Genomic DNA, 25,360 nt, shown 5'->3' with positions numbered 1-25,360 from the left:
AAGTATAAATTAATAAATAAATATTTAAATTAATAATAAATTAATAAATCAATAAATGAATAAATAAAGAATTGTATAATAAGAATTGTAAATAATTAAAGAAATAAATAAATAAAAAAAATAAATGTTTAAAAATAAATGAAACAATAAATAAGTATGAATTAAAAAGTAAAACAAATAAATAATATTAAACGTTAATTTAGAATGTTGGCAATATTAAATTTTAATTTAAAATAAATGTTACAAAAATAAATTATTAAAAATTATTCTTTGTTAAATAAAAATTCAATTAAAGTGTTATAATATCGATCTTTCTCTCAGTCGACTTCATTACGAAATGATCGCTCGTTCGTGACTTGTCTTGTATTTATAGGACGTCGCGCCCGACGAACATATACGATCTTTACCGAATATTTCAAAATCGATTTTTCGAATATAATGATTAATAATTTATTAATTTTTAGATTTTTATTGTTAATTTATGAACTCATTAATTTATTATAATACTATAAATAATAATTAATATATATTCATACAAAATATATGTTATTTCGTTAAATTTACATTTATTTATTAATTTTAACTTAATAAGTATAAAGTGTGAAATATTTTAATTGAAATTTACACGGAAAACAATTTCAAAATGACCATAAGTGAGTTTCAAAGTGTATGAATTCAATAATTTATTAATTTTTAGATTTTTATAAATTTAAAATTTTATTATGATATTATACGTAATAATATATACTTTTACGAAATTAAGTTAGATTTATTATTTTACGATTTTAATTTTCGATTTATAGTTGTATTGAAATATTCTAATTGTAATTATAATTTTAAAAAATAATTATAAAATCATAAATTATTACCAATTATATCAATTTCCAATGATAAATAATTTTATAATTTTTATATTTTTATTCTTAATTTATCCATTTAATAATTAATTATTAAAATTAATAATTAATAATAAAAATTATATAAAAATTATATTATTATATATATAAAAATATACGTTTATGCAATCTTCCTCGATGTCATAAAAAATGATTTTCATATTATATTTTTTTATACATTTTAAAATTTAATTAAAATAAATAAGAATAAGAAATAAAATAATAATCTTAATTTATAATAATTATTATAATTTGTAATAATTTTATAGAATATTATTTTATAATTTTATAGAAAATTATAATAATAATTTTTTTTAATTTTTTTTATATAATAATTTTATAATTATAACAATAATTATAACATTAATTTACAATTAATATTGTACAAATTAAAATTTTAAATTTACTTCATATTCTCAAAATTTAATTCAAATTTTATAATTCTATTTATATAAAATTAAGAATATAATATTCATTTTTATAATTTCCATTACAGACAAAAACATATACTTATATTTTAAAAAAAATGAAAATACGTAGAATTATCTCTTGTATATGCGCCTGTAGTTACGCCCAAGATTAAAGATAGACGAGGAAAGCAAATAGTGGGAAAAAGACAGAAATAGAATAAAAATTCAGCAATTAGCGCCATCTTCAGAGTGCCGCAAATGAAACATATAAAAAAGGATAGCAAATAATAAGAGAAGGATAAACAGAGACTCGGAATTGACAACTGACGCCATCTCTCGATAAAAAATATTTTTTCAAAGAATAATCTTTTTAAAAATATACAAAAGATGGCGCTGCTCTTTAATTCTTAATCTACTTTATCTATAATCTATTTGTAAAAAATTACCTTTGATATTCAAAAGATGACGCTAATAATCAATTCTTACTCTATCTCTATCTTTTTCTTATTGTTTACTATCTTTTTTTATTTATTTTATTTGCGGCACTCTAGAGATGGCGTTGATTCCACAATTTTTATTCTATCTGTATCCTTCTCCCACTATTTGCTCTCTTCGTCTACACTTGTTCTGCAAAATTAATACGTTTAAGAAACATTAAGAAAATTAAATTTCGATATTTGATCAACTTTATTGTCTTTTTGCTTAATCTATTAATCAAAAATTTTAATACAGTCTATTTAATTCAATTTTTATATATCGTAAGTATATATACTTTATGTACGTTTATTTTTTTTATTATTATTTATTTATATTTATATATTTATATGTTTATATCTATATTATATTATTATATCTCAGTTTTATTCGTAAATAATATGTGTATATTTTATATATATATTTTTTTTTATATGTTGCAAAAGATGTACATATTTTATATATTATATTTATATACATTTTATATACATACTAAATATTAATTGTCTTTTAAATTTCATAATAGATCTATATATTTTTGTTTAAAATTCCTTCAATATGTTCAAGAATCATCGAAATCAATGAGAACACACTTTTTGTAAATTATTATATATTTAATTTTTATATTTATATAAAAATTATTTTAATTTAAATCTCTCGTATATTATATCGTATATTATATCGAAGAAAATTGAAAAATACAAAAGGATTCTTTTTGTAATAAAAACGCTTTATTTGCTCACTTCTTCGCTCGCTTATCAATGATATTTCTGTATCACATTTATATAATTCTCCTTTTTATTTAGTTATCTCATTCATAATCTTACCATATGGTATTATGTATTCAAAATTTTCATGTGCATTCTCAGAATCACTTCTCAATTGCATCCATAATTAAAATAATTTATTATATTATAATAATAATTTATCATATTCATTCCATTTGATTTGCATACAAACGTCAATCACATTTTTATTAACACAAAGATTAATCTTAGATTTATTTCTATTAGAATAAATTTTACAATTTCTTTTTAATTATTATAGATTCACTTTTTTTTTTGAAGCAAATTTTTTCAAAAAACTTAGAATCATGTCTACACTTTTTTCAATTCGGAATCCTGAATTACGAGATATACACACCAAGCAAATATTTATTTTATAGTTGACTAATGATTAAATAAAACATTTCAAAAAAAATATGTGTCATTAATTGATTGCCTCTAAATTTCTTTAAGTTTTATAATTATTAATATTATTTATTTGTTTTATTAATTTTAATATACAATATAATATAATTAATATAATATATAATTTTAATATATAAAATTATTTTTTATTAATAATAATTTATTATTATTTGTTAATTTAATATAATTATTTTCAAATATAATTATATTAAATATATTTTTATATTTTTTCAATAATATATCAAATATATTATATTTATTATTTTTAGAAATGATTATTGTTTTAATAAATATATTTTTAATTCCGAAACTTTTAATTATAAATTAATATTACTCTTCTATAAGCAATTATTATTCACTTTCTATAACATAATTAAGAAAATTGAATAGATATTTAAAATATTATTTATAAATTATGAAATACTTTTTAATAGCAAATATTTAAATTATTTCAATAAATTTCATGTAACCATTACAAAAATTATGTATTAATTATAAATTAATATAATATTAATTATTATATAATTTAATAATATATAATTATTAAATTTTCGTTTATACTTTAAATCGTATTTCCAATATAATATATATTATAAATACTTGAAAATTTTTATAATAAATTAAAATTTTTGAATTTACTTTAAAATATAAAAAAAAATATTTAATATTGAAAAAATTTTAAATTACAAAGTATTTAGAAATATTTTAGAAATACAATGATGATTTAATTATTTAATAAATTATTTAATTATTATATAATTATTATAAAATTATTTAATAAATAAACAATATTTATTAAATATATGAATCCATCAATCAATTAATAAATAAATGTATAAATAAATGAATAAAAATTATTACAATAATATAATTTATAATAGATTTTTTGAAAATAAATAATTAAAATTTTTTATATTATTAGAGAATAATTAATTAATGTAACATTTTATTAAAATATTACAATTCCAATTTATGTATTTATTTACTTAGTTTGGTAAAAAATAATCTTCCTTCGAAATCTATCCTATATAAAAACATTAAAGTTCATTACTATTGCGAAGTTTGGCGAAAACACACGATCTTTACCGATAGCATAAAAAATGATTTTTCGAATATAATAATAAAAATTCAACGATTTTTAGATTTTTTATTCTTTTTACGATTCCAACTATTTATTACAAGAACATATTTTTATGAGTTAAAATTAAATGTAAATTTTTATGAGGTTAATTTATAATTCATAACTGCCAAATAAATGACATTTAAAGAGAAAAATATATAGTAGATTATCATCATTAATTATCAAAAATAATTATAATATGAAATAAAAGTTTTTTATGTAAATAATTTATACTAAATTAAAAGCACATAAGATCAAAAAAAATTCCAGTACTATTTCAATTTATATATTTTAGATTTTATAATATTTTATTATTAATTATTAAAAATTTCTATTTTTCATAATATTATAATAATTTATTTTCTTAACTTTAAAATAACAAAAGTTATTTTATATATATTATTCTAATAAAAACATTTTGATTTTCTTCAAATTTTTATTCTTATAAAAAAATAATCCCTAATTTAAATTAATATTTCATAAAATTTAGGATAATAAGATATTATATAAAATTATAATATAAGATTAATATAAAAATAATATAAAATACTCTGTTATATATAATCATTTTATTTTTATTCTTTATTTATAGTTTCAAATTTATAAGATTCAATTTGAATTTTAATTTTATTATGTTGAATCGATAATGTTGAAAATTAGGTCTATGAAAATAACATTAAAATAGTAAGGGAGCTCAGAAGCCCCTATAATAGAACAAGAAAATGCGTTGAATGTTAAATCTATTCTTTATCTTATCTGTGGTTATAATTTTCCTCATCATCTTATAAATTTCTTACTCTATTCTTATAAATTCCCTATTAAAGTTGCTGAAGATATTATTATTCAAATTGGGTATTTAAAAATTAAACAAAAATATATCTTAAAAAGAACTACATTTCTTTTATTATACAAAAAATCAATAATTTGTACAAAAAGGTGTACTTATGTTCTAAACTGTTTGTAATAATACGAACATTTATAAACAATCATTCTCTACAACTCAATAAGCAAATATCGAATTCGTAACTTTAATTGAAATACGAAATTTGTTACGAATTTCAAACATACTGCATTCATAACGTACACCAATCAGTATTTAATTCTTTCCTAATCACACACATCGTTCGCAAAACTATAATAATTATAAACACACATTCCTTTATAATCCATACATTACGTACAGAATCTATATAACAATTATATATTATGCATATCATTATTTTATTATTTAAAAACTAAGAATCATAAAGTGGCACATCTCCTGAGATACAAATGATCACAAAAATATTCGAACTCGACTTCTATGCTCTATATCTAAAATAAATGTAAAGAAACTAACAATGTTTTGCAGTTTATAGCATAATATATAGAGATTAACATAAAAAATTGTCTTAATTCAATTGTTACTTAAAAAAATGACAAAATAATATGAATTTTTATATTGCAAAAATATTTGGACACTTACAAAATTAAGTTAAAATAACTAAAATATTTGATTATTTATATATAACATTATAAAAGAATTATAATACTACATATAATATTATAATAAAATATATAAATACAGAAAATAAAAGATTTGTTAATTTATTTTGTACAAAAAAGAAAAAAATTTGCTAGTTTATTGTCTGAATACTATGAGATAAATTGAAGTCTATTTTTATTAATTTATGAAAATATTTAAATATACTGCAAATTGTATGACAATTCTGCAAGAAATTAGATCATAAATAAAAAATAAATAAAGTTAATACATACTTGAGAAAAATGATAAATTCGTTTAAAATAGAAATAAGACATAAAATATTATGAACAAAAAATAATTCAATATATTAAACTAGTTAAAATGTATTGTAAAACTAAAAGGATATCAAATCCAATACTTGACTCCTACAAAAAATTATTATTTTATTTATTTTAACTTTGTTAAATATTCAATTATTTTTATATTCGAAAATTCATTTTAAATATCTAATAACAATTTGTACTAAGAAAATTTTTATATTCTAGCATCTATACTATGCTTCAATATAATGCAAAACATTTTTTTTATTTTAAGCATATTTATTGCAAATGTAGAGCATATAAATTAAAGTTATAGCGTCCAAATATTTTTATGATAAACTTTATATCTTCAAGATAATTGGCAAAAATAGGAAAATATGATCAATTGAAAAAATTAATATGGATTTCGATGTGTTCGATTTCAACGAACTGGAATAAGAAAAACGTAGTTCCTTCTTAGCTCGTAGCAAGATAACACTTTCTTTAATTATTTTTATCAAATTCAAATCCCACCACCATTTGTACTTGTACTTTCTTTCAATTTCATAATTTAAGATCGTTTTAAAGTAAATGGAAAAATTAGAGATTCTCTCTATTAACATTCCGAGTAATAAGAAGGAAGAACATTAAACTAATAACTAAAATAAGTATATATAGAATTTGCTAAATTGGTTTAGGATTACGATGATTGAGCTGCCAGCATTTCTTCTTGCTGTATTTTTCTGCGGTAGTTGTCCAAAGTAACTTGTATAGTCTTCTCAGAATATCGGCAGTTTTCGGCTCCACAGGTACATGTGAATGACTTGCATTTTATTATCCAGAATTTCTCTCCATAATCGAAGCTGAAGGCAAACAATTCCGTATTGATCTTCGGTAATAAATATATTATAATAATAAAATCGATGTTCAAGAATGACAAAGAGAACTAAATATATTCCTTGTAGCCTTCAAGTTCTTAATTCTTATAATTAATAATAATTATATAATTCAGTAAACTAATCTTCTTAATAAAGATAATATGAAAACTTACCATCTTCAAAATCAGTGAGAGAAAAGGAAAATAAAGTAATAAATATCATACTCGATATGTCAATTTATCTATTTTATAGATATGGAAACAACATTAAGCTCACATATTTAGAAAGAGGGAAGCAGAATTTTGAGAAAGAATAGGCGAAGAAACTAAAATTACCAGCGATCGATTAGCCAACCAAAACCAAACCAGAAATGGTTTATTAATCAAAAGAAATAGCATGAAACGTCGTTTACTAATATATACATGTGTTGTAATTTCCACGTGCCAATCGTTTTTTTTTAACATACCCGAGCTCTTCATCTGCCTCGATGTCGCGATTCGCAAAAAATGCTATCCTAGGAAAATGCAAATCCTGATGCTCAACAAATACTCGCACGGGCAAGAGATTGGGTGCACAAGAATGATTTATAAAACGAGCGATGTTTCCATACCGTCTGGCATCAATACAATATGTTTCTCCATCCTATATCCATATAAAATTTGATCTTTAATCATTCAATCTTGTATATTTTCCAATGTTGGATACTCACTCTATTATCTAAATCAAATAAATAAGAATCATCTTCTCGATGATCTGCTTCAGAATCCGAAATAATTTCGCCAACATATTCACATACATAGGAACCTTTCGGAATGTGCCGTAGCGTTCTAAGTCCCCATCCTTTACCTTTGGTTCGAAATAATTGAAATCTTTGCGTCAGACCATGTTGAATAACACGATTATTACATGTTATACGATTACAGTCACATGCTGGATTGCATTCAAATAACATTGGAGGATCTAAATAAAAAATAAAAGATAGAAGATATTTTTTATATATTTAAAAAAAATATGATATCCAAGCAGCATATTACCAGTATAATTAAATTCTGGAATCAATTTTCCTTCTTCATCATACCAACATCTTAAACTTATGTTTCCACATAAACATTTTTCTGAACTACAATTATCTTCACATCGACAAGATTGTAAAGATGTTATTGTACGATCAACATTTATATTACTAGTAAAACAATTTTCCGTTACATAAAGAAAATCTGTTGGCTTATCTTCTGAATCATAGCCATTAACACATTGTATTGGATTCGTTTCTTTACCACGTGAAATATCACTACAAAAATAAAATAATTAATTTTTCACTATTATTATTTTATTGAAAATAAAAACATTAAATTTTGTAATTACTTAGTTAATATTTTGATTGTTTTTTCCCACATATGTTCAGAAAGTTCATTGACTTTGGCATTTAATCTTAAAGCAGACATAGTATCACCATCATTTGTACAGCAATTTACTGCTGTTTCACCTGCAGCATTAACTTCTCCTATTTTAGCACCACGAGCTAATAAAAGAACACTAACTGCATATTGATCTTGTCTTGCTGCTATATGCCTATAATATCATTAAATTATATATAATTATATATGAAAATTTATCATTTTATATATACTAAAAATAAATATAACTATTTAAAAACTTACAAAGGTGTGTCACCATGAACATTAACAGCATTTACATCACAACCTTCATTAAGTAGCATTTCTGTAATTTCTGAACTTCCGCTAAAAGCACTCCAATGCAATGCTATGTTTTGTTCTGCATCTCGAATTAAAGGATCGCATTTTCTATCTAATAAAAATCGTGCGACGTCGGTATGACAAAACTCACATGCCCAAATTAAACTAGTCCATCCACCATCGTCAACTGAATCTAATGAAATATAATAATTATTATTTCATGTAATATAAAAACAATTCATATAATATAATATAATATATCACTTTAATAAAAACTTAATTACCTACTAATGTTCTTGGTGCTTTGCATTCTGTTAAAATTATCCTACATACTTCTAAATGACCAGATTTAGCAGCCATATGCAAAGCAGTCATACCATCTTCTCCTTTCAATGTAACATCAGCACCTATCCTTATTAAATATTTTACTACATCAGCTTTACCCTTACTAGCAGCTAACATCAAAGGTGTTAATTGATTTCTATCCATCACGTCTAATTGAGCGCCAGCTTGTACTAGTACATGTACACAAGATAAATGACCTTTATCTGCAGCTATATGAAGTCCAGTCCGATGAGCATAATCTCGGAATGTATGATTTGCGTTATATCCACATGCTAAAATATTAAGATAATTTTTAAATGATTTTTTTATAATTAAAAAGTATATATAATAACGTACCTAAAACATTAACTAGTTTTTCCAAATCTCCATTTTTTACAGATGTATAAAGACTCATAATAGTATAACGCTCAGGTCTTTCAGAATTAACAGATGGTTCAGGTATTTTAATAATATCTGGTTGAATCAAAGGACTAGGAGGACGCTCTGCCAACTTTGTATTGTCACCCTTTCCTGGTAAACTCATTTTTGCAGAAGGAAGCTTGGAAAATTTTTTTCGAGTTGGAATGAATACAGGTTTTCTTAATCCACTCATGGTAACCATTACATCATATGCTGTAGTTTCGTTTCCGCAATGTGGACATACCCCTTTTTTATTTGGATAAATTTCACATTCACGATGATATTGATGACCATTAATACATTGTATAAATCTTCCTTGTGAACAAAACAATCCACAAGAAGGGCAACAATTATGTCTCAAAAGCCTTTCTTTATGCATTCGACATAAGATAATAAAAGGAACACGTGTACTCGGTCTTCTCATTGCCACATCATTACTATCAACTTCATTACAACATCCTACCAATCTATTATCAATGGAATCTATTGCAGTACAATATAATGGTGCTCCAGAACCAGTTATTGTTACATATAGTTGAGATCTTACTTGACATAAACATAACATTGATTGACTATATGTCTGAAAAATATAATAAAAGATATGAAATATATACTTTAAATAAAATAAAATTGTTAAATAAATAATAAATATATATAATTTTTTTCATTAATTCTACTAACTTCACTCATAATTGCTGTTGATTCTGGCTTTGAGGCTTGTCCTTCTGCAGGGCTTGGACTTGGAGCCATACTTCTTCTTGTTCTTTTTATAGGTACAATGCTTTCTATAATCATATATAAATTAATATAATCATTCTTTATAATAATTATGAATATTAAAAAATTTTTAAATATTACCTTCAGGATAATCATTATTTTTGCCTGTTTCTGCAATTGATACAGAGCCATCTAAAAAAAATATATAAGTATATATAAGTATACATATAAGTTAAAAATTTAAAGCAAAATAAATTGAGGTGAAAAATCTATTTTATATTATATAAAATATATTATATAAAATATATATATTACTTCTCATACCTTCAAATGAATCTGCTTTTGCTATTTTTCTTGCAGCTTGACTTCCTCTAGGTCTTCCTCTTTCTCGTTTAGGTCTACCAGCAGCAGGTTTTAGAAATGGTTTTTCAATATCTGCTAAAGATATATCATCGCTTGTGGAACTACCAATTGAGTTATTCAATTTTGTTTGAGATTCTGAACTTTTTATCATAGGAGATAATTTTGGCATACCATCAAAATCAGATGAATAATTTTGTGATTCATCCAGGATTGTCTCATTTGCATTATTTTCTGATATAGAATTTCTAGAATATTCTAATGTTGAATTTACCTCAGAAATAGTGATATTTCCATCTGAAATGGAAGATTCTATTTCCTGACGTATGTCAGGAGGTTTAGTTTGCAACTGTTTGTTTTGATCCTTTCCTTGTATCACCTTTTTAGGTCTTCCTGGTTTGTTATATTTCCGCTGTTTTTTAAATTGTAAATTTTCTTCTGTATAATTAGATTTTTCTTTCCTTGCCATTGCATTTTCTAATACAGTACTTTTTAATGTTTCTTTACATAGTCTCCTTGCAGAACGTTTAGGACCTGGAGATTCTTCAGTGTGATCACTAAAAATGTCATGAAATGTTTACAAATATCATGCATAATATTTTATATATTTGAAATGAAAGAAAATAAAAAACCTAAGTGCTCTTAATCTAGGTCGTCCTGTTCTTCTTTTCCTAGTAACTGGAACTGTGCTGTCTGCTTGATCCACCTGTTCTGTAGGTTCTATTGAAGTATCTGCTTCATCAGTCTTTGTTTTTTCATTAGAAATAGTAGTTTTATCTTCTGTTATTACCCTCATATCTTCTTTTGGTAATTTTGATTCTTCTATCTTTTCCTCTGATTCTTTATTTTTGGATTCTATGGCTATTTCTTCTGGCCTACCTTCTTCTGAATCTGATTTCTCAATATTATCGGAGTTTTCATCTGAATTTTCAATCTTAACAGAAACACCGCCAATTTGATCACAATTTACTAATTCATCAGGAACTAAAGTAAGGTTGGAGGAACAACTTGATATCTTTGTTTTTTTACCATCATCGGTATTTTCGTCGATTGTTCTGAAAGTAAGAACGATACGCGGAATTCCATTATCTTTTTTCAAAATTTCTTGTTTTCCAGTATCTTCTTTATGATCTTCTCTATGATTTTCATCTGTTGACATTGATTCTGTAGTCTTTTGCTTTGTTGAAATATCTTCTATATCTTTATCTCCAGCAAGTTCTTTTTCAATTGCTGATTTATCAAAATTTATCTCCGATTTTTCAATTTCCTCATGATCCAATTTTTCTGATCGATTAATTTCTGTACTTTTGACAGGACTTACACTTTTGTTAAATTCGTTAGTCATACCCTCGAGAATCTGTTGGATACTGACCTTATCTTCGACCCTTTCGGCAGCCATACCTTCTTCTTCGCCCCCTTCTTGACAACCCTCCATCGTGGCATCTTCTTTGCTCTTATTTTCAGACATAATATTAGATTTTAATAACTGGAAACTATGAATCTTTACACTTAAATTGCCACCTCATTGTAAGATTTAGCGATCAATAAATTAATTGTTAAATGCTGAACGACTACTGAATCGTACTGTAACGTTGACGATGTCTTCCGCAAAGTACAAGTAGTAGTTACAACGGCAGTGGAATGCCTTCTAAATTTGTTCCTGACTGAATACTATCACTGATATTTTATAAAATACCACGAAAATATCTTTCCATACACTCTTTAACAGCTTGACTAATTATATTATCACAGAAACTGTTTGTTCTATAGATTTTTGAAGAAATATCTACACTACGTTAGCGTGCCCCGCGTAGACCTGGAGGCCATATTGATTACTCAGGGACGGGCCGATTCGAGTGAAGAATTTATTTTTAAAATGATCTTCGACCAAGTCCTTTTCATAAAAAATTATATACTCTCTTTTAATTTTAAAAAGTTATACAATGCTTTTAATGTATTATACTGTTTATAAATAATATTAATAAACATGAATTACACAAAAAATGTACAATATGCATATCTATATAATATACGACCATAAGTCTATGCACTTACACATTGAGAACAAAAAAGATAATGAATTCGTTACTATTTCATTACTTTCAATTCAACTAGATTAAAAGAATATTTTTTAATAATTTAATTTTTTATTCAAACTAATTTTTCTTATAACTGAAATTATATAAAAAAATTAAAAATTAATGTAATATTTATGTGATTTTGTATAAGATTTTAATTTAATAATTATAAAAAAATTCGTTATTCTCGATTTCATATATTCATTTATATAAAACAAGCAATACCAATATAAATATTAATAATGCTGTTTTATTAAAGATAATAAATTCAGATTTCTAACATATAATTATTCTTTCGAATGAAAATATTATTATTTTATAAATCTACTAATATTTATAATAAAATAGAAAATTTTCATAATATAATTATTACAACTAAATGAAACCATTACGAAGCAATAATAGCATCGCGCATGAGCGCCTAACAAAAAGAAATTGCTTAGCATTACGTGGCAGTACACGATAAAAATACATTAATAAATGGCTGCGCCAATGAGCAATAATCATAAATATTAATGAATATAATTTTTATTCTGAACTTTCAATGCAAATAATGAAATAAATGAAATAAGTCAATGGTATCGTATAAATATAAGTTTATTTACATTGCAACAGATCCATTTGTCAAATAAGCGACAAAGGTGATTACGAGTGTAGACTGAACAAAGTTAATGAATAAATGTTAATTAAAAATAATAATTACAACGTACTAGCCCAAACACGCCTCTTATTTAAATAATATACATTTGTTGAAACTCGTAGAATCTAGGAGACGTGAATATTGTGCTTTCCTTACGGAAACGTCGTTTTAATATTTTTTATGATTTGGTTTTCACTCAATTGATTCACTCAGTGATCGCTGTATGCGTTTGATATTATTTTACAAACGATAATGAAATGTGAAAAATCATCATAACTAAGTCAAATTGCAGAGATACTGCAAGGCCGCCCGAGGACGAGAAAACTACTTTACAAGTTTGGTTTCACATATTCTCACTTGTCCCTCGATAAGAAAAGAAGCGTAAACGAAGAATGATAGGAACGGTTTACGCGTTCAGTACGATGCCGCATCCCTTAATAACGATTTCCTTTTCTCTTTTCGTCTTTTTTTTGTTCTTTTTTCTAATTCTTTTTATTTTTTATTTTTTATTAATTTTTTTTTAGAAAAACGTCGAACATACTACATTTATTTATATCTTTACAAGCAATATAAAAAGTTGAGCATCGTATTGCATCAGTGATTGCATTCTATATAAATACACGTCGATAAGAGAATTATTGACAAAGTAGTTCAACGCGGTACGTTACAGCCATGGAAATCGTGCAAAAATGAATCTCAAAGACCGTCCTCTCGAATTTAGGAGTCTACCTTTGTTTTTATATTTGCGAACAATTTCAATGTTCGATAATAACATCATATATAGTACGTATTCAAGTCCATGATTCAAATACGTACATTAGAATTCACAATATCACCGAGTATTACAAACAACTATTTTTTGGTTTAGAATTGTTTTCAAGTATATTGTGCACAGATCACTTGTGTGCACAACCATTGTTGATTATAACACGGTTCTACGTGATACATGTAATTAATTCAGTTATCGCATATGGCACCAACAAAGAATATGATTTAATCGTAACGGTGGGTTATGGAGGCGGAGGTCTCCTCTGCGGTTCAGGAGTGTAACGTAATCGAGCTCGAACATGTTGAGGGCTACCAGGTACGGAATTACTTTCCGATAACCTTCTTGGAGGTGGTTGAGGCGGAGAAGATGAAACATACCTTAGAATAAATAATTAGATTAAAAAATTGCTTACATTTTAAAACCAATAAAATAAAAATACCTTCGTGCAAAAGAAGGAGAGGCTTGATCCATTAAATTCCTTCTAAGGGCGAGAGGAGATTCACCACGACTTAATCTTGGTGGTGGTTCTGGCGAAGGAGCACGTTCACTTCCAAGTCTAAGACGAACATAAGAAGCAAAACGCTTCTTGGCAGATTCTTTAGATCCACCCTGAACAGGTGGCATAACAGATGAAGGTTCTTGTTTCAATTGATGAGCAAAACGAGAAATTAATAATTCAGGGCTAGTAGAACCATGAGATCCTTGTGGAGGAGGCTCAGAAGGAAACCTATATTAAAAAAAATTAACATATGTAATTCATAATCATTATTATTAAAAATTATTAGTTATATTATAATAATACATATTATAATAATATATTATTATTTACCTTTTACGACTAATCATAGGACTACCATAAATATCTTGTGTTTGTGGATGAGTTTGAGGCACAGATGGAGTTTGTCCTAATCGTTGTTGAAGAAATGGAGAATATCGTCCACTTTCAGTTGATTGTATTACATTTGGAGGATCAACGTTTTCTCTCCTCCATGGTGAATAATCTCGAGCAAATGGACTTAAAGATCTAGAGACACCTTGCCATCTTTCCTTACTGGTATCTCGATCTTCCGTGAAACGTCCATGATATGGTGAATAAAGTCTATTTCCTTCTATTGTACTAGAATCTTGTCGATATGGAGAGAACGGTCTTCCTTCTTGTCTACCTTGTCCATTAATAGAACAATGATTCGAAGAATAATCCCTATTTTGATCGACATGTTGTTTATATGGTGAATATGGTCGTTGAAAATTCGTTTCTGATATATCCGCCTCATTGGACGAAGGAGGAGAAAATGGCCTGGAAATTTCCTTTCGTCTAAGAGCGTATGGACTATAAGATACGTAGTTCGCACCATTCTCACTATTTGATCGTTGATGAAATGGCAAAAAGCTGGAGTTTTGTGAGTCTTTGGTGACATTGCTTCGTAGGAAAGCTGGTATTTCAGATTGAGCCCTGAGATGAGCTGTTTGTTTTAGAGATACATGACCCGTGATTCGCTGCTGCCACCCTGGCAATCTGAAACTAAATCCAATAATGTTAAACAATAATTTTGTATATTATCAAAAATAAATTACTATATCCCCAAAATTAGCATTTCAGTTCATTTAAAAATATCACTCGTACCAAGATAATCGTATCATGATGATTCTGTAAAAAAATTTGAGTTTACAGAGGGTTAATAGAAGTTAGAACGTTAATCATAGAATCATGCAACACAAACAAGGATAGAGGAATTTTTACCAAGGTAACAGATTATAAAAAATATCTATATTTAAAAATAAAAAATTTGAAAATATTGCATGCTAAAAACATAAGAAATTTTAACTGATATCTTCTAATATTTAAAATAAGAATAATATAATAATATAACTGAAAAAATAATTATATTTTATAATGAATGGAGTGTGCACAGGAAAAAATTATTTGTGCCACTGGCAGATCGCTACATAAGATAAAGACAAATAAATGAATATTCAAATAAATAAAAACAATGCTTACCATGAATGAGGGTTGAAGGGTGGGGTGTGTAACAGGCGCGTGCACAAACCAAACAACTCGAAATGAAAATCGGGCAGATTTTTGGATAATTGTGAGGTGTATTTTTTTTAAGTTTTTTGGAATTTATGGATAAATTTTTAAGGAAAATGGAAAAAGGGGCAGGGGCGAGGGAGAGGGGATGCTATGCTGCGCTGCCTCCCTCAAGCTCAACGCTGCAACACAATTTAACACGCACGCAAACTTTTAATCGAAATGTATGGATAGGTTCGTAAATGTCGTTTGGTAATGAATAAAAAGAGATAAATATATAAAAACTAGTATCCAACAAAAACCCAACTTTAAAATTCAGCGTAATTTTTCGAGCTGTTTTTTAATACCTACCCATTAACCATGAATGCTGAAGTGTGTTAAAATTTTTAAAACTAATATAAAAAACAATACCCGGTTATTTTCAAACCAAACCAAATCATTATGATATTAGTTGGGAATTTCATGCCATGTTTAAAACTCTATTCGTTTTTTATAGAACGAATTTTTCTAATAGTATATTTCGTTTTTTTATCACGTATATCTTTTTTAATCAAAAATATTCTATATAAAAGCTAAAAACTATATTTTAGTATTTTTAACTAATATTATTGACAATTTACCTTGGTTCCAATTGTTGCATAACTCTGCCAAACCATTGGCAACTAGAATTTAGAACTGAAGAGTTTGTTTCTTCATCTTGTGGTACATCATATTTTCGAATAAAAGGATGTTCCATGAGTTTATGGTATTTTGGACGATGTTTATAATTTTTTGTAAGGCAACAACTCACAAAATTTCTAAATTCCTTAGAAAACGATGCATCTGGTGGAAGGGAGGGAGGATCATCTTGTACTACTCTGCTCAATACCTACAAATTTATATAAATATAATTATATAACAATGAAAACACATTTAATATGTAACATATATTTTTTATACATAATATATAACATAATATATATTACTCATTTTACCTCAAAATCAGTCTTACAATCTCTGTAAGGAAATACCCCTGTAGCTAATTCAACTAAAGTGATACCCAAACTCCAAACATCTGCTCTTATATCATAATCTGGTTTAGTTGGATCAGGAGGATCGATTCTTTCAGGCTGAAAAATTATAAATATTTTAAAAAATTATTAAAATAATTAAAAATTATAAATTATAAATATTAAAATTATAAATATTTCATAAAATAATTTCAAAATATAGATATAACAATAAATAATATTAAATATACTTACAGCCATATAAGCAGCACATCCTGCACTTCTAGTTTTTGCTTTACTATCAACTAATCTACCAGATATACCAAAATCACATAATTTAACTCCTCCCCTTTCATCAAGAAGTATGTTACTAGGTTTTACATCTCTGTGAATTACACCATGCTTTTCTTTCAAATATGATAATGCTTTTACTGTCTATAAAAATATTTTTAATATAAATAATTCAAAGTGATATTCAGAGTAAATAATAAATAATAAAATTTATAATATCACTTACTGCTACTGTAACTTTTCCTAAAAATTCTTCTGGCATTGCTTGTCTAGTTTTTTTTAATAATTTATCTAAACAAGTTGCCATTAATTCCATACAAATCCATACATCAGATTCAGTAATAAAACAACCCAAACATTGCACAATATATGGACAATCATGTGATTTTAAAACAACATCAAGATCCATAATTATCCTTTTATTTTCTTCTGCATTACCAGAACGTCTCATTTGCTTGACAGCAATGAGTACACCACTAGGTTTATGCCTCATCTTTACAACATGACCACAGGTACCATTTCCCAATTCACCTAGGTGTTCTAAATCTTTCATTTCAGTTTGATACCTTTGACCATTAATATTTAAAATACCATTCATTTTCATAATTTCTTGTAGTTTTGATTCAAATTCACTATCCTGTTTCTTTGGAGGTATCTGTGAGACTTTCAATGTTGGTATTGGAGCTATATTAGAAATAAAAGTTAATCATATTTAAGATATAAAAAAAAGTGATATATTTCATATTTCAAGAACAAAAAAATAATAGTAAATTTTTATCATTAAATTATATATATTTATATAAATTAATATTTTATAAATATAATTTAAAAAAATGAAACTTAAATAGAAATTTATTTTATCTTGTAAGATAAATATTTTATTTTGAATATTTGATATATTTTTACATGTACCATATGTATATATATTTTTACATTTTTAATTTTTTTATAAACATTCATAGTTTCATTCAAATCATTTTATTAATAATGTATTTAATTATTAATAAATAAATATTAAATCATTTAAAGATAAATAATTCAAAATTAGATAAAAGAAAATATTCATTTTTATTATTACAAAGATAATTTTACTCAATTGTTTTTATTTATGATTCATTTAAACATTTTTCTATTTATATCATAATTCGATTTATTTGTTAAAATAAGAAAACATTTAAATGTATAATTCATGCAAAAATCACTAAAAACTTGAATGAAATAAACTACGCGTTAAATAGAAAGATTGAAAAAGTATCGTATATAGAATCAACAGAATAAATTGTGATGATCAACATAACCTGTACGACAAGTAATAAAACTAAAATTTTATTCAAAATTTTTGGAAAAAAAATCAAGAAAAAATTTTATCATAATCATAAAGATGTTTAAATTAAACTTACGACGTGAAGCAGAACTCGAGACAGATCCCGAAGATGACGATTGAAGGCTCGTTCCTGGTCCAACCTCGCTGTTCTGTCTATCTCTATCTCTTGATTCATTTTCTGCTCTAAGACGTTCTTGCAAATTTAAAATCTTATTCTCCAGAGTACTGGACATTGCGACGTTTTTTTGCAACACTATCAAATTCACCGCAAGACACCACCTCGCACAAAATATTTGACAATTTTCACATCACTCGTCTACCCCTTTTGGCAGCGAACATTGCGCCGCCGGTTATACGCATTTCAGTAGAACCAACTCTTTTCAGATTTCTTAGAAATTACTAGAAGCGTTTATGATAAGAAAGTTTTTTAAAACAAGATTTTCAAGGAAAATTATTACATCTTCTAAACACAATATTATATATATATATTCTCATTTTAATACAAAATTCATATATGTACAAATTGTTTAAGTAGAGATCAACATATAAATCATTTCTATTTTTTTCTTCAAACATGAAGCAAATTTTTATAATACAAACTACACAATTATGTGTAGAATATAATAATATACTTGTATATAAATATTTCTTCGAAGACTTGATTAATATATCTATTGAAATTGATTATAACTGTCAGATATGGAAAATTGAAAGAATTAGAATATTTTAATTTTATAAATAATAAAATTTATATATTAAAAACAGTAATGTCTTTCAACTTTTCATATTCATGACAATTATAGTTCATATTAAAATTTATAATTTTATTACAATTTGACAATATTTTAATTGTCAACTATCAAACATGATGTAAAATCTGAATATCTTGAAGCAAAATTTAAATAACATTTCGCATTTACAACATTGATAGTCATATCAATCTAATAATAAAAACCTCATATTACAGAAAAAAAGCTAATATAGAGAAAGCAATGATATATTTAAGAAATATTCATTTAAAAAGATTAATTTTATGAACCGTTAAAACTTATTATTGCTCTATAAAGAAAAAATATTCATTGCAAAACAGCAGCATTTGCAGCTATACTTGGATTATTAACAACTTCTCCTAAACTTTCCAACAATTCTTTTCTATAATCATCAAAATCTCCATCAATTTCATTAATTTGTTGGTTTTCAATTACATATAAGCAACATTCTGTGTCTCTAATTAAACGTTCATCATGAGAGACAATAATAACTCCTCCTTTATATTCATTGATAGCATCAGCCAATGCATCAATAGATTCTATATCTAAATTATTTGTTGGTTCATCTAAAATTACAACATCAGGAGCATTTAAACATAATTCAGCTAATGCAACTCGTGCTTTTTGACCTCCTGACAAATCTTTCATTTTAATTGTATGAGCATGAGAACTAAGTCCAAATGTCCCTAACTGCTTTCTAGCTTTTTCATATGGTAAATCAAATAAACGCATCAAATATTCCACTGGTGATTCTTCAGCAGTTAAATGTTCACCAGAATGTTGATCAAATTTTCCTATTCTCTAAAAATCATAAAATATAATTTAGATATATAATTTTGTTATTTAAATAATAAAATATATTTTTATTACTTACTAATCGATGATTTTTTATAGATTCTCCTTTTATTGGTTGTAAATCACCTGTCAATAATTTCAAGAATGTAGATTTGCCAACACCATTAGGTCCTACTATAGCTATTCTAGAATTTAAATCTATACCAAAATCAACATCAATAAACAATGGTTTTTGTCCTTCATAAGCAAAAATTACATCTAAAACAAAATATTTATTTTTATAAATTATTTTTTTTTAAATATGAAAAAAAATTAAATATTGATAACATACTATGAAGACCAAGGATTGGTGGTTGCAATGGAGGTGGATCAGGAAAACTAAATTTTACTATATATTCTCTAGGTTTTTGTAATAATTCAGTAGGTGCATTGTCTTCTTCTTGCTTTTGCATCTTTGTTCTATTTTTTTCTTGTTTTCTAGTCAAGGCTTCTTTTTGTTTTTTTTCAGCTTGTTTTTTACTTTGACCTGAAGCTTTCATATCTTTAAGTCGTTTTTCTTGTTTCTCATATGCTTTAATCATTTCTTTTTTTTTTTGCTCATACATTTTCTTAAACATACTGTAATTTCCCTTATAATAAAACAATTTTTGTTGATCTAAATGAATTATATCTGTACATACATTATCTAGAAAACTTTGGTCATGAGAAACAATAAGTAAAGTTTTTTTCCAGGCTTGAAGATAATTGTCTAACCAAATAACAGCATTTAAATCTAAATGATTTGTTGGTTCATCAAGTAATAATAATGTTGGTTCTAAGAAAAGAGCTCTAGCAAGAGAAACACGCATACGCCAACCACCAGAAAAATTTTTTGTTGCTCGGTCTTGCATAGCACGATTAAATCCTAAACCAGCAAGAATCCTTCTAGCACGTGGTTCTGCAGAATCTGCACCAATAATCTTTAATTCTTCATAAACCTATAAAAAAAATATATTACTATAATTATTAAAATATATTTAATATTTAATAAATTACCTCTTGCAATCTGTTTTGAACAGAATTATCTCCTTGTTCTACAAATTCTTCTAATTTTTTACATTCTATCATTAAATCTTTACATTTTACATCTGCATTAAGTACTACTTCTACAGCAGGAGTATCATCAGCAATAACTTCTTGTTCACAATATAAAACATCGATATTAGGTGGAATAGCAAAAGCTCGTTTTGCAATATGACGAAGTAAAGTAGTTTTTCCATGACTGAAATAAAAATTGAAATTATGTACTATTCATTAAATTAACATTAAAATTATATTTTATTAATTACAAGTTCGAAAAATATATACCCATTTGGTCCTACTAATCCATAACGTCTACCTTGTGCAATCAATAAACTAGCATTGGTAAACAATTCTTTTCCTTTAGCAGCAATACTGAAATTTTCTACCTTAATATCAACAGCATTTTCTAATTGTTGATTACTTCGTTGTTGACTTTGAGTCTGAGAAACAGTGAAATTTGTTTCAAGTTCACTATGACCCTGACCACCAGTTTTCGTTAACATTTCCATCGTTTTCTCATATTCTTGCTGTTTTTTTAATTTTTTCTTTTCTTTGTGTGTTAATTTTTTCCCCGTTTCCTCCATTTCCATGTCAGATATTTTTTTCGTAACATCTAATATTTTTTTATCGGTTGACATACTGAAACGTGCACTTAGTTTCCTAACCTCAATATTTCACACCCGATATCTACTACCATAAAAAATGAAAGCACGTGGCGCCATCCAATTTTCCGCATACTATAACATATTGCAGTAATTTATAATTATAAATAAAATATTTATTATCTATTAAGAAAAATAAAAAAAAAATTAGTAATAAAATTGATATTTTGTGAAAAAAATTTCTTTACAAAAAAAAATAATTTGAACAATACATAAATATTATATTATTTTTAAATATACATAAAACAGAAAAAAACAAAAAATAATACATGATACAGTTATAATACAAATAAAACAATTGAAATAAATGCGATACAGTAATTAGATACGATAAAAATATATTATGATTTTTAAAATAAAATAAAAGTAAATAAAAATATATTTTTTAAATGTGAATATTCTAAAATGAAAAATGTCGAGATTACAAGAAACAGAGAAAAAAATGCATACTATGTATGCAAATTTTATGTCGTATATGGAGAAACATCGTCTATATGAATTATTTTATGTAAATAATTTGTATTTCATAAATATTATTCTTAATTTCATTTTATTTCACATAAAAAAAAGAAATATATACAGGAAATGGCAACTCAATTATTGATTCAAAAACCTGAAGACCATCTTGTATTTATGAAACAATATCTTCATCTTGCTGCAAAAAAACTCGATATATCTAATATTATTTTAATTGCACCTGAAAATTTTGGTAGGTTAAATTGAATTTCTATATATAAGTTATTTAAGATCAAATTGTATTTTTTGAGAATAAAAAAAAAATATTTTATATATACAGATAGAAAGGCATTAGCCAAAATTCTTCAGAAAGAATTAGGTGTACATCCTTTGAGCTTGAAAGATCTTCGTAAAGTTTATACTCAACAGGATGTAAGAAGAATTCAGATTTTTGTCATTTTCATCATTTTTTCAAGAAATAAATTTTTTTTATTAGGATACTTGTCATTGCGAAGAATCAGAAAATCTTGCACATGCAATGAGAAAAGTATTAGAAAGCGGAGCTTTTCGTGAAAGTGGATGGTTGCTATTTGGTAACAATATAAAAAATATGCAGATGTAGAAACATGATGAAAAAAAATTACATATTTTAAGAGCTTCTTTTTACCTTTGATTTATAATATAGATTTACCGAGAACGAAAAAAGAAGCACGAATATTTCAGCGTATGGGTATAATACCGACACATGTGATACAACTCAAAGTTTCAAATGAATATGGTATGAATATGATAAAAAAATTATAAAGAAACATATTTAAATTTGATAAATTTACATGATTTTCTTTTATAGAAAAATGGAACGATATTTATACAAACAATGCTCATTCAACTTCTATAAAATCTAAAAAATTACAAAATCATTATTTAAAAAACTTACGAGAATTACGAGAAGTATATGCACATTATTTAATAGTTGGTTAAGTTTTTATTCCTAATTAAATAAAATAACAAACATAATAATAAAAAAAAATATTAAATAATATTCGAAATAAAATAAAATTAAAAAATATTTTATTTTAGGAAATAGAAGTAGGTATCAGATCCATTGAAGAACTTGGAAAAGATTGTGCAAAACTAGCAAAGATAAAGAAACATTGTGGAACGCCATCACTTTTTCGTATTGTATTAATTGGCTCTAGGGGATCTGGCTGTATTACTATAGCAAAATACCTAGCTGAACGATTCAATCTTGTTTATAGTAATTTTTATCTATTTATTAGTTTCTTATTTTTCGATAACACTCTATAATATGATAATACTATATAACAAAAATTACTATTTATTTCAGTTGATTATGATTATATTGCAGAACAGGCGCGTTTACAACAAAATTCTTTAGGAAAACTTATTCGATTATTTGAAGAACAATGGGGTGAAAGACCCAAACCTGAAATTAGAATTCAAATTGTTGAAGTATAATAAAATTAATGAATAGAATTTTTGTTTTAATAATAATGATATAATATTATTTGTAGAAATATATATCTGAGTATGAGTGCTTGAAAAGGGGTTGGGTTTTAACGGGTTATCCAAAAACTGTAATAGATTTTAAATTATTTGATTTGAGTCCTACCCCTCCAAACAGGTAAAAAAAAAAAAGAAAAAAAGAAAGCAACTATTTAAAATTTAAATGCGAAAATTTTTCAAAAATTTAAAAATTTTATTCAATATGTTAAATATTTTTAGAGTAATATTTATGGAAGTAAATAGTGACATCTGCAGAGAAAGACTACTCAATCGTCGATACAATATTGTTACAGGAAGTAAACATAATTTGTCTTCAACAATCGTCAGTAACGACTTAAAATTAGGTGTTCATCCTAAAGATTTCAGACTGAATGTCGAACGAGATGTAAAATATATGAATCAAATTTAATTTCAAAATCGATAAATTTATGCATCATTATAACTATAATAATGTTGTTAAAGTTACAAGAATATGAAGAAAATGTGACTGATATGATGGAATATGCAGGCGAATCTGCAATAAAAATTGATGGAAACGATGAAGAAAGAATTGTTCGAGAAAAAGTAGAAGCAAGTATAATGCATCCAATTCTATCTTGGCAATCAAGAATACCAAGACCTCCACGTAAGATTGATCCAATGAGCATTGAATTTGATCCTGATGACGAACCTGATTCCAGCGTGTTCGATAAAATACGTGCCCCTGAGCCGAAGTATACTTTTATCTAACTTACAATTAGTCAATTATTGAAAATATTTCATTTTCAGCAAGGATAGGAATTGGGATGCTCCTAGTATATTCTGTTACCCTAACGCACAGAGCATCTTATTTTCACAATATTATAGCATTTATATGATATCATATACAGATTTTCTAACACATTTAATGTTTAAATCTTTTTTTATAATTTAACTTTCATAGTATTTAATATTTATAATTTAAATACTACATTGAAAAAATGAATCATAAAAATAAATTTGATTAAAGATTAAAAAAATTAATATTATATTTTTACAATAATTTTTTAAAATTTTATGTTAATTAATTATTGATATTTTTTAAAAGAATAATTTAATATAAGAAATAGAATTATGATGCAAACAATATTTCAATCTTTTTTACTTCAAGCAAATATATTGATGCCAAAATGAACAGTATCTCATCAAAGAAAAGATACAATTAAATTAAGGATATCATACACCTACATTAATGAGGATAATTGCCTCAAACGCGAAGCATATTTCAGGATCAAGGACATATAGAGTAAAATAGGTCGCACACGATTGCAGAACTTGCTATGAAGGATGAAATCCTGTTTATTTTGCCTAGTAGTTAGTGAGGCTTTTGCCTTTTTGAGAAATTTATCAATTTAGCGTTCTTCATGGAAAAAATTCGCAAATAAATTATTATATACGTTATTATCGAATCATATATGAAAATTATATGAAAATTAATTACAAAAAATAAACATTAATGTTTCATTACGTTAAGTTTATTCAATTAAAACTTTAATATTTTATAATTTATAAAACATAATTTTAAAAGATATAATCTATAATTTATTTATTTTTATGTAAAAATAGGATCTACTGCTGCAATAATAACATTGATTTAAATTTGTATAAAAGTAAAAGTTTTCAAATTAGCTATCGGAATTCATTTCCGCAAAACTACATAGACACCGGAAGGAAAGAGGAAATTTAGATTAAGGAAAGTA

General features: G+C 25.3%; 4 protein-coding genes across 4 annotated transcripts; 1 reads left to right on the top strand and 3 right to left on the bottom strand.

Moving 5' to 3' along the window:
* Window positions 1-4,966: 4,966 nt before the first annotated feature.
* On the bottom strand, window positions 4,967-12,317 carry LOC107997136 (histone-lysine N-methyltransferase EHMT2). The gene is made up of 12 exons (XM_017055571.3): window positions 10,883-12,317; window positions 10,215-10,807; window positions 10,032-10,082; window positions 9,855-9,958; window positions 9,111-9,753; window positions 8,714-9,046; window positions 8,394-8,622; window positions 8,098-8,304; window positions 7,767-8,023; window positions 7,442-7,692; window positions 7,199-7,374; window positions 4,967-6,717 (listed from the first exon to the last, which is right to left on the bottom strand). The coding sequence occupies exons 1-12, from the start codon at window positions 11,716-11,718 to the stop codon at window positions 6,555-6,557; spliced, it is 3,843 nt and encodes a 1,280-aa protein (XP_016911060.1). The 5' UTR covers window positions 11,719-12,317; the 3' UTR covers window positions 4,967-6,554.
* Window positions 12,318-12,907: 590 nt separating this feature from the next.
* Window positions 12,908-18,747, bottom strand: LOC107997109 (dual specificity mitogen-activated protein kinase kinase hemipterous). Its single transcript, XM_017055524.3, has 8 exons — window positions 18,447-18,747; window positions 17,273-17,730; window positions 17,011-17,190; window positions 16,741-16,875; window positions 16,387-16,634; window positions 14,567-15,259; window positions 14,177-14,464; window positions 12,908-14,114 (listed from the first exon to the last, which is right to left on the bottom strand). Exons 1-8 carry the CDS (start codon window positions 18,601-18,603, stop codon window positions 13,979-13,981), a joined length of 2,295 nt encoding a protein of 764 aa, XP_016911013.1. The 5' UTR covers window positions 18,604-18,747; the 3' UTR covers window positions 12,908-13,978.
* Window positions 18,748-18,834: 87 nt separating this feature from the next.
* Window positions 18,835-21,704, bottom strand: LOC107997110 (ATP-binding cassette sub-family F member 1). The gene is made up of 5 exons (XM_017055525.3): window positions 21,283-21,704; window positions 20,971-21,196; window positions 20,267-20,912; window positions 20,015-20,193; window positions 18,835-19,941 (listed from the first exon to the last, which is right to left on the bottom strand). The coding sequence occupies exons 1-5, from the start codon at window positions 21,633-21,635 to the stop codon at window positions 19,447-19,449; spliced, it is 1,899 nt and encodes a 632-aa protein (XP_016911014.1). The 5' UTR covers window positions 21,636-21,704; the 3' UTR covers window positions 18,835-19,446.
* A 540-nt stretch (window positions 21,705-22,244) lies between these two features.
* Window positions 22,245-24,550, top strand: LOC107997111 (adenylate kinase 8). Its single transcript, XM_062072166.1, has 9 exons — window positions 22,245-22,368; window positions 22,456-22,547; window positions 22,612-22,708; window positions 22,801-22,893; window positions 23,203-23,373; window positions 23,464-23,588; window positions 23,651-23,760; window positions 23,862-24,027; window positions 24,105-24,550. Exons 1-9 carry the CDS (start codon window positions 22,245-22,247, stop codon window positions 24,369-24,371), a joined length of 1,245 nt encoding a protein of 414 aa, XP_061928150.1. The 3' UTR covers window positions 24,372-24,550.
* Window positions 24,551-25,360: the final 810 nt, after the last annotated feature.

This window comes from Apis cerana, linkage group LG3 (genome assembly GCF_029169275.1).
Source record: "Apis cerana isolate GH-2021 linkage group LG3, AcerK_1.0, whole genome shotgun sequence".
Taxonomy (NCBI): domain Eukaryota; kingdom Metazoa; phylum Arthropoda; class Insecta; order Hymenoptera; family Apidae; genus Apis; species Apis cerana.
This window is presented reverse-complemented; position numbering and strand designations above follow the sequence as displayed.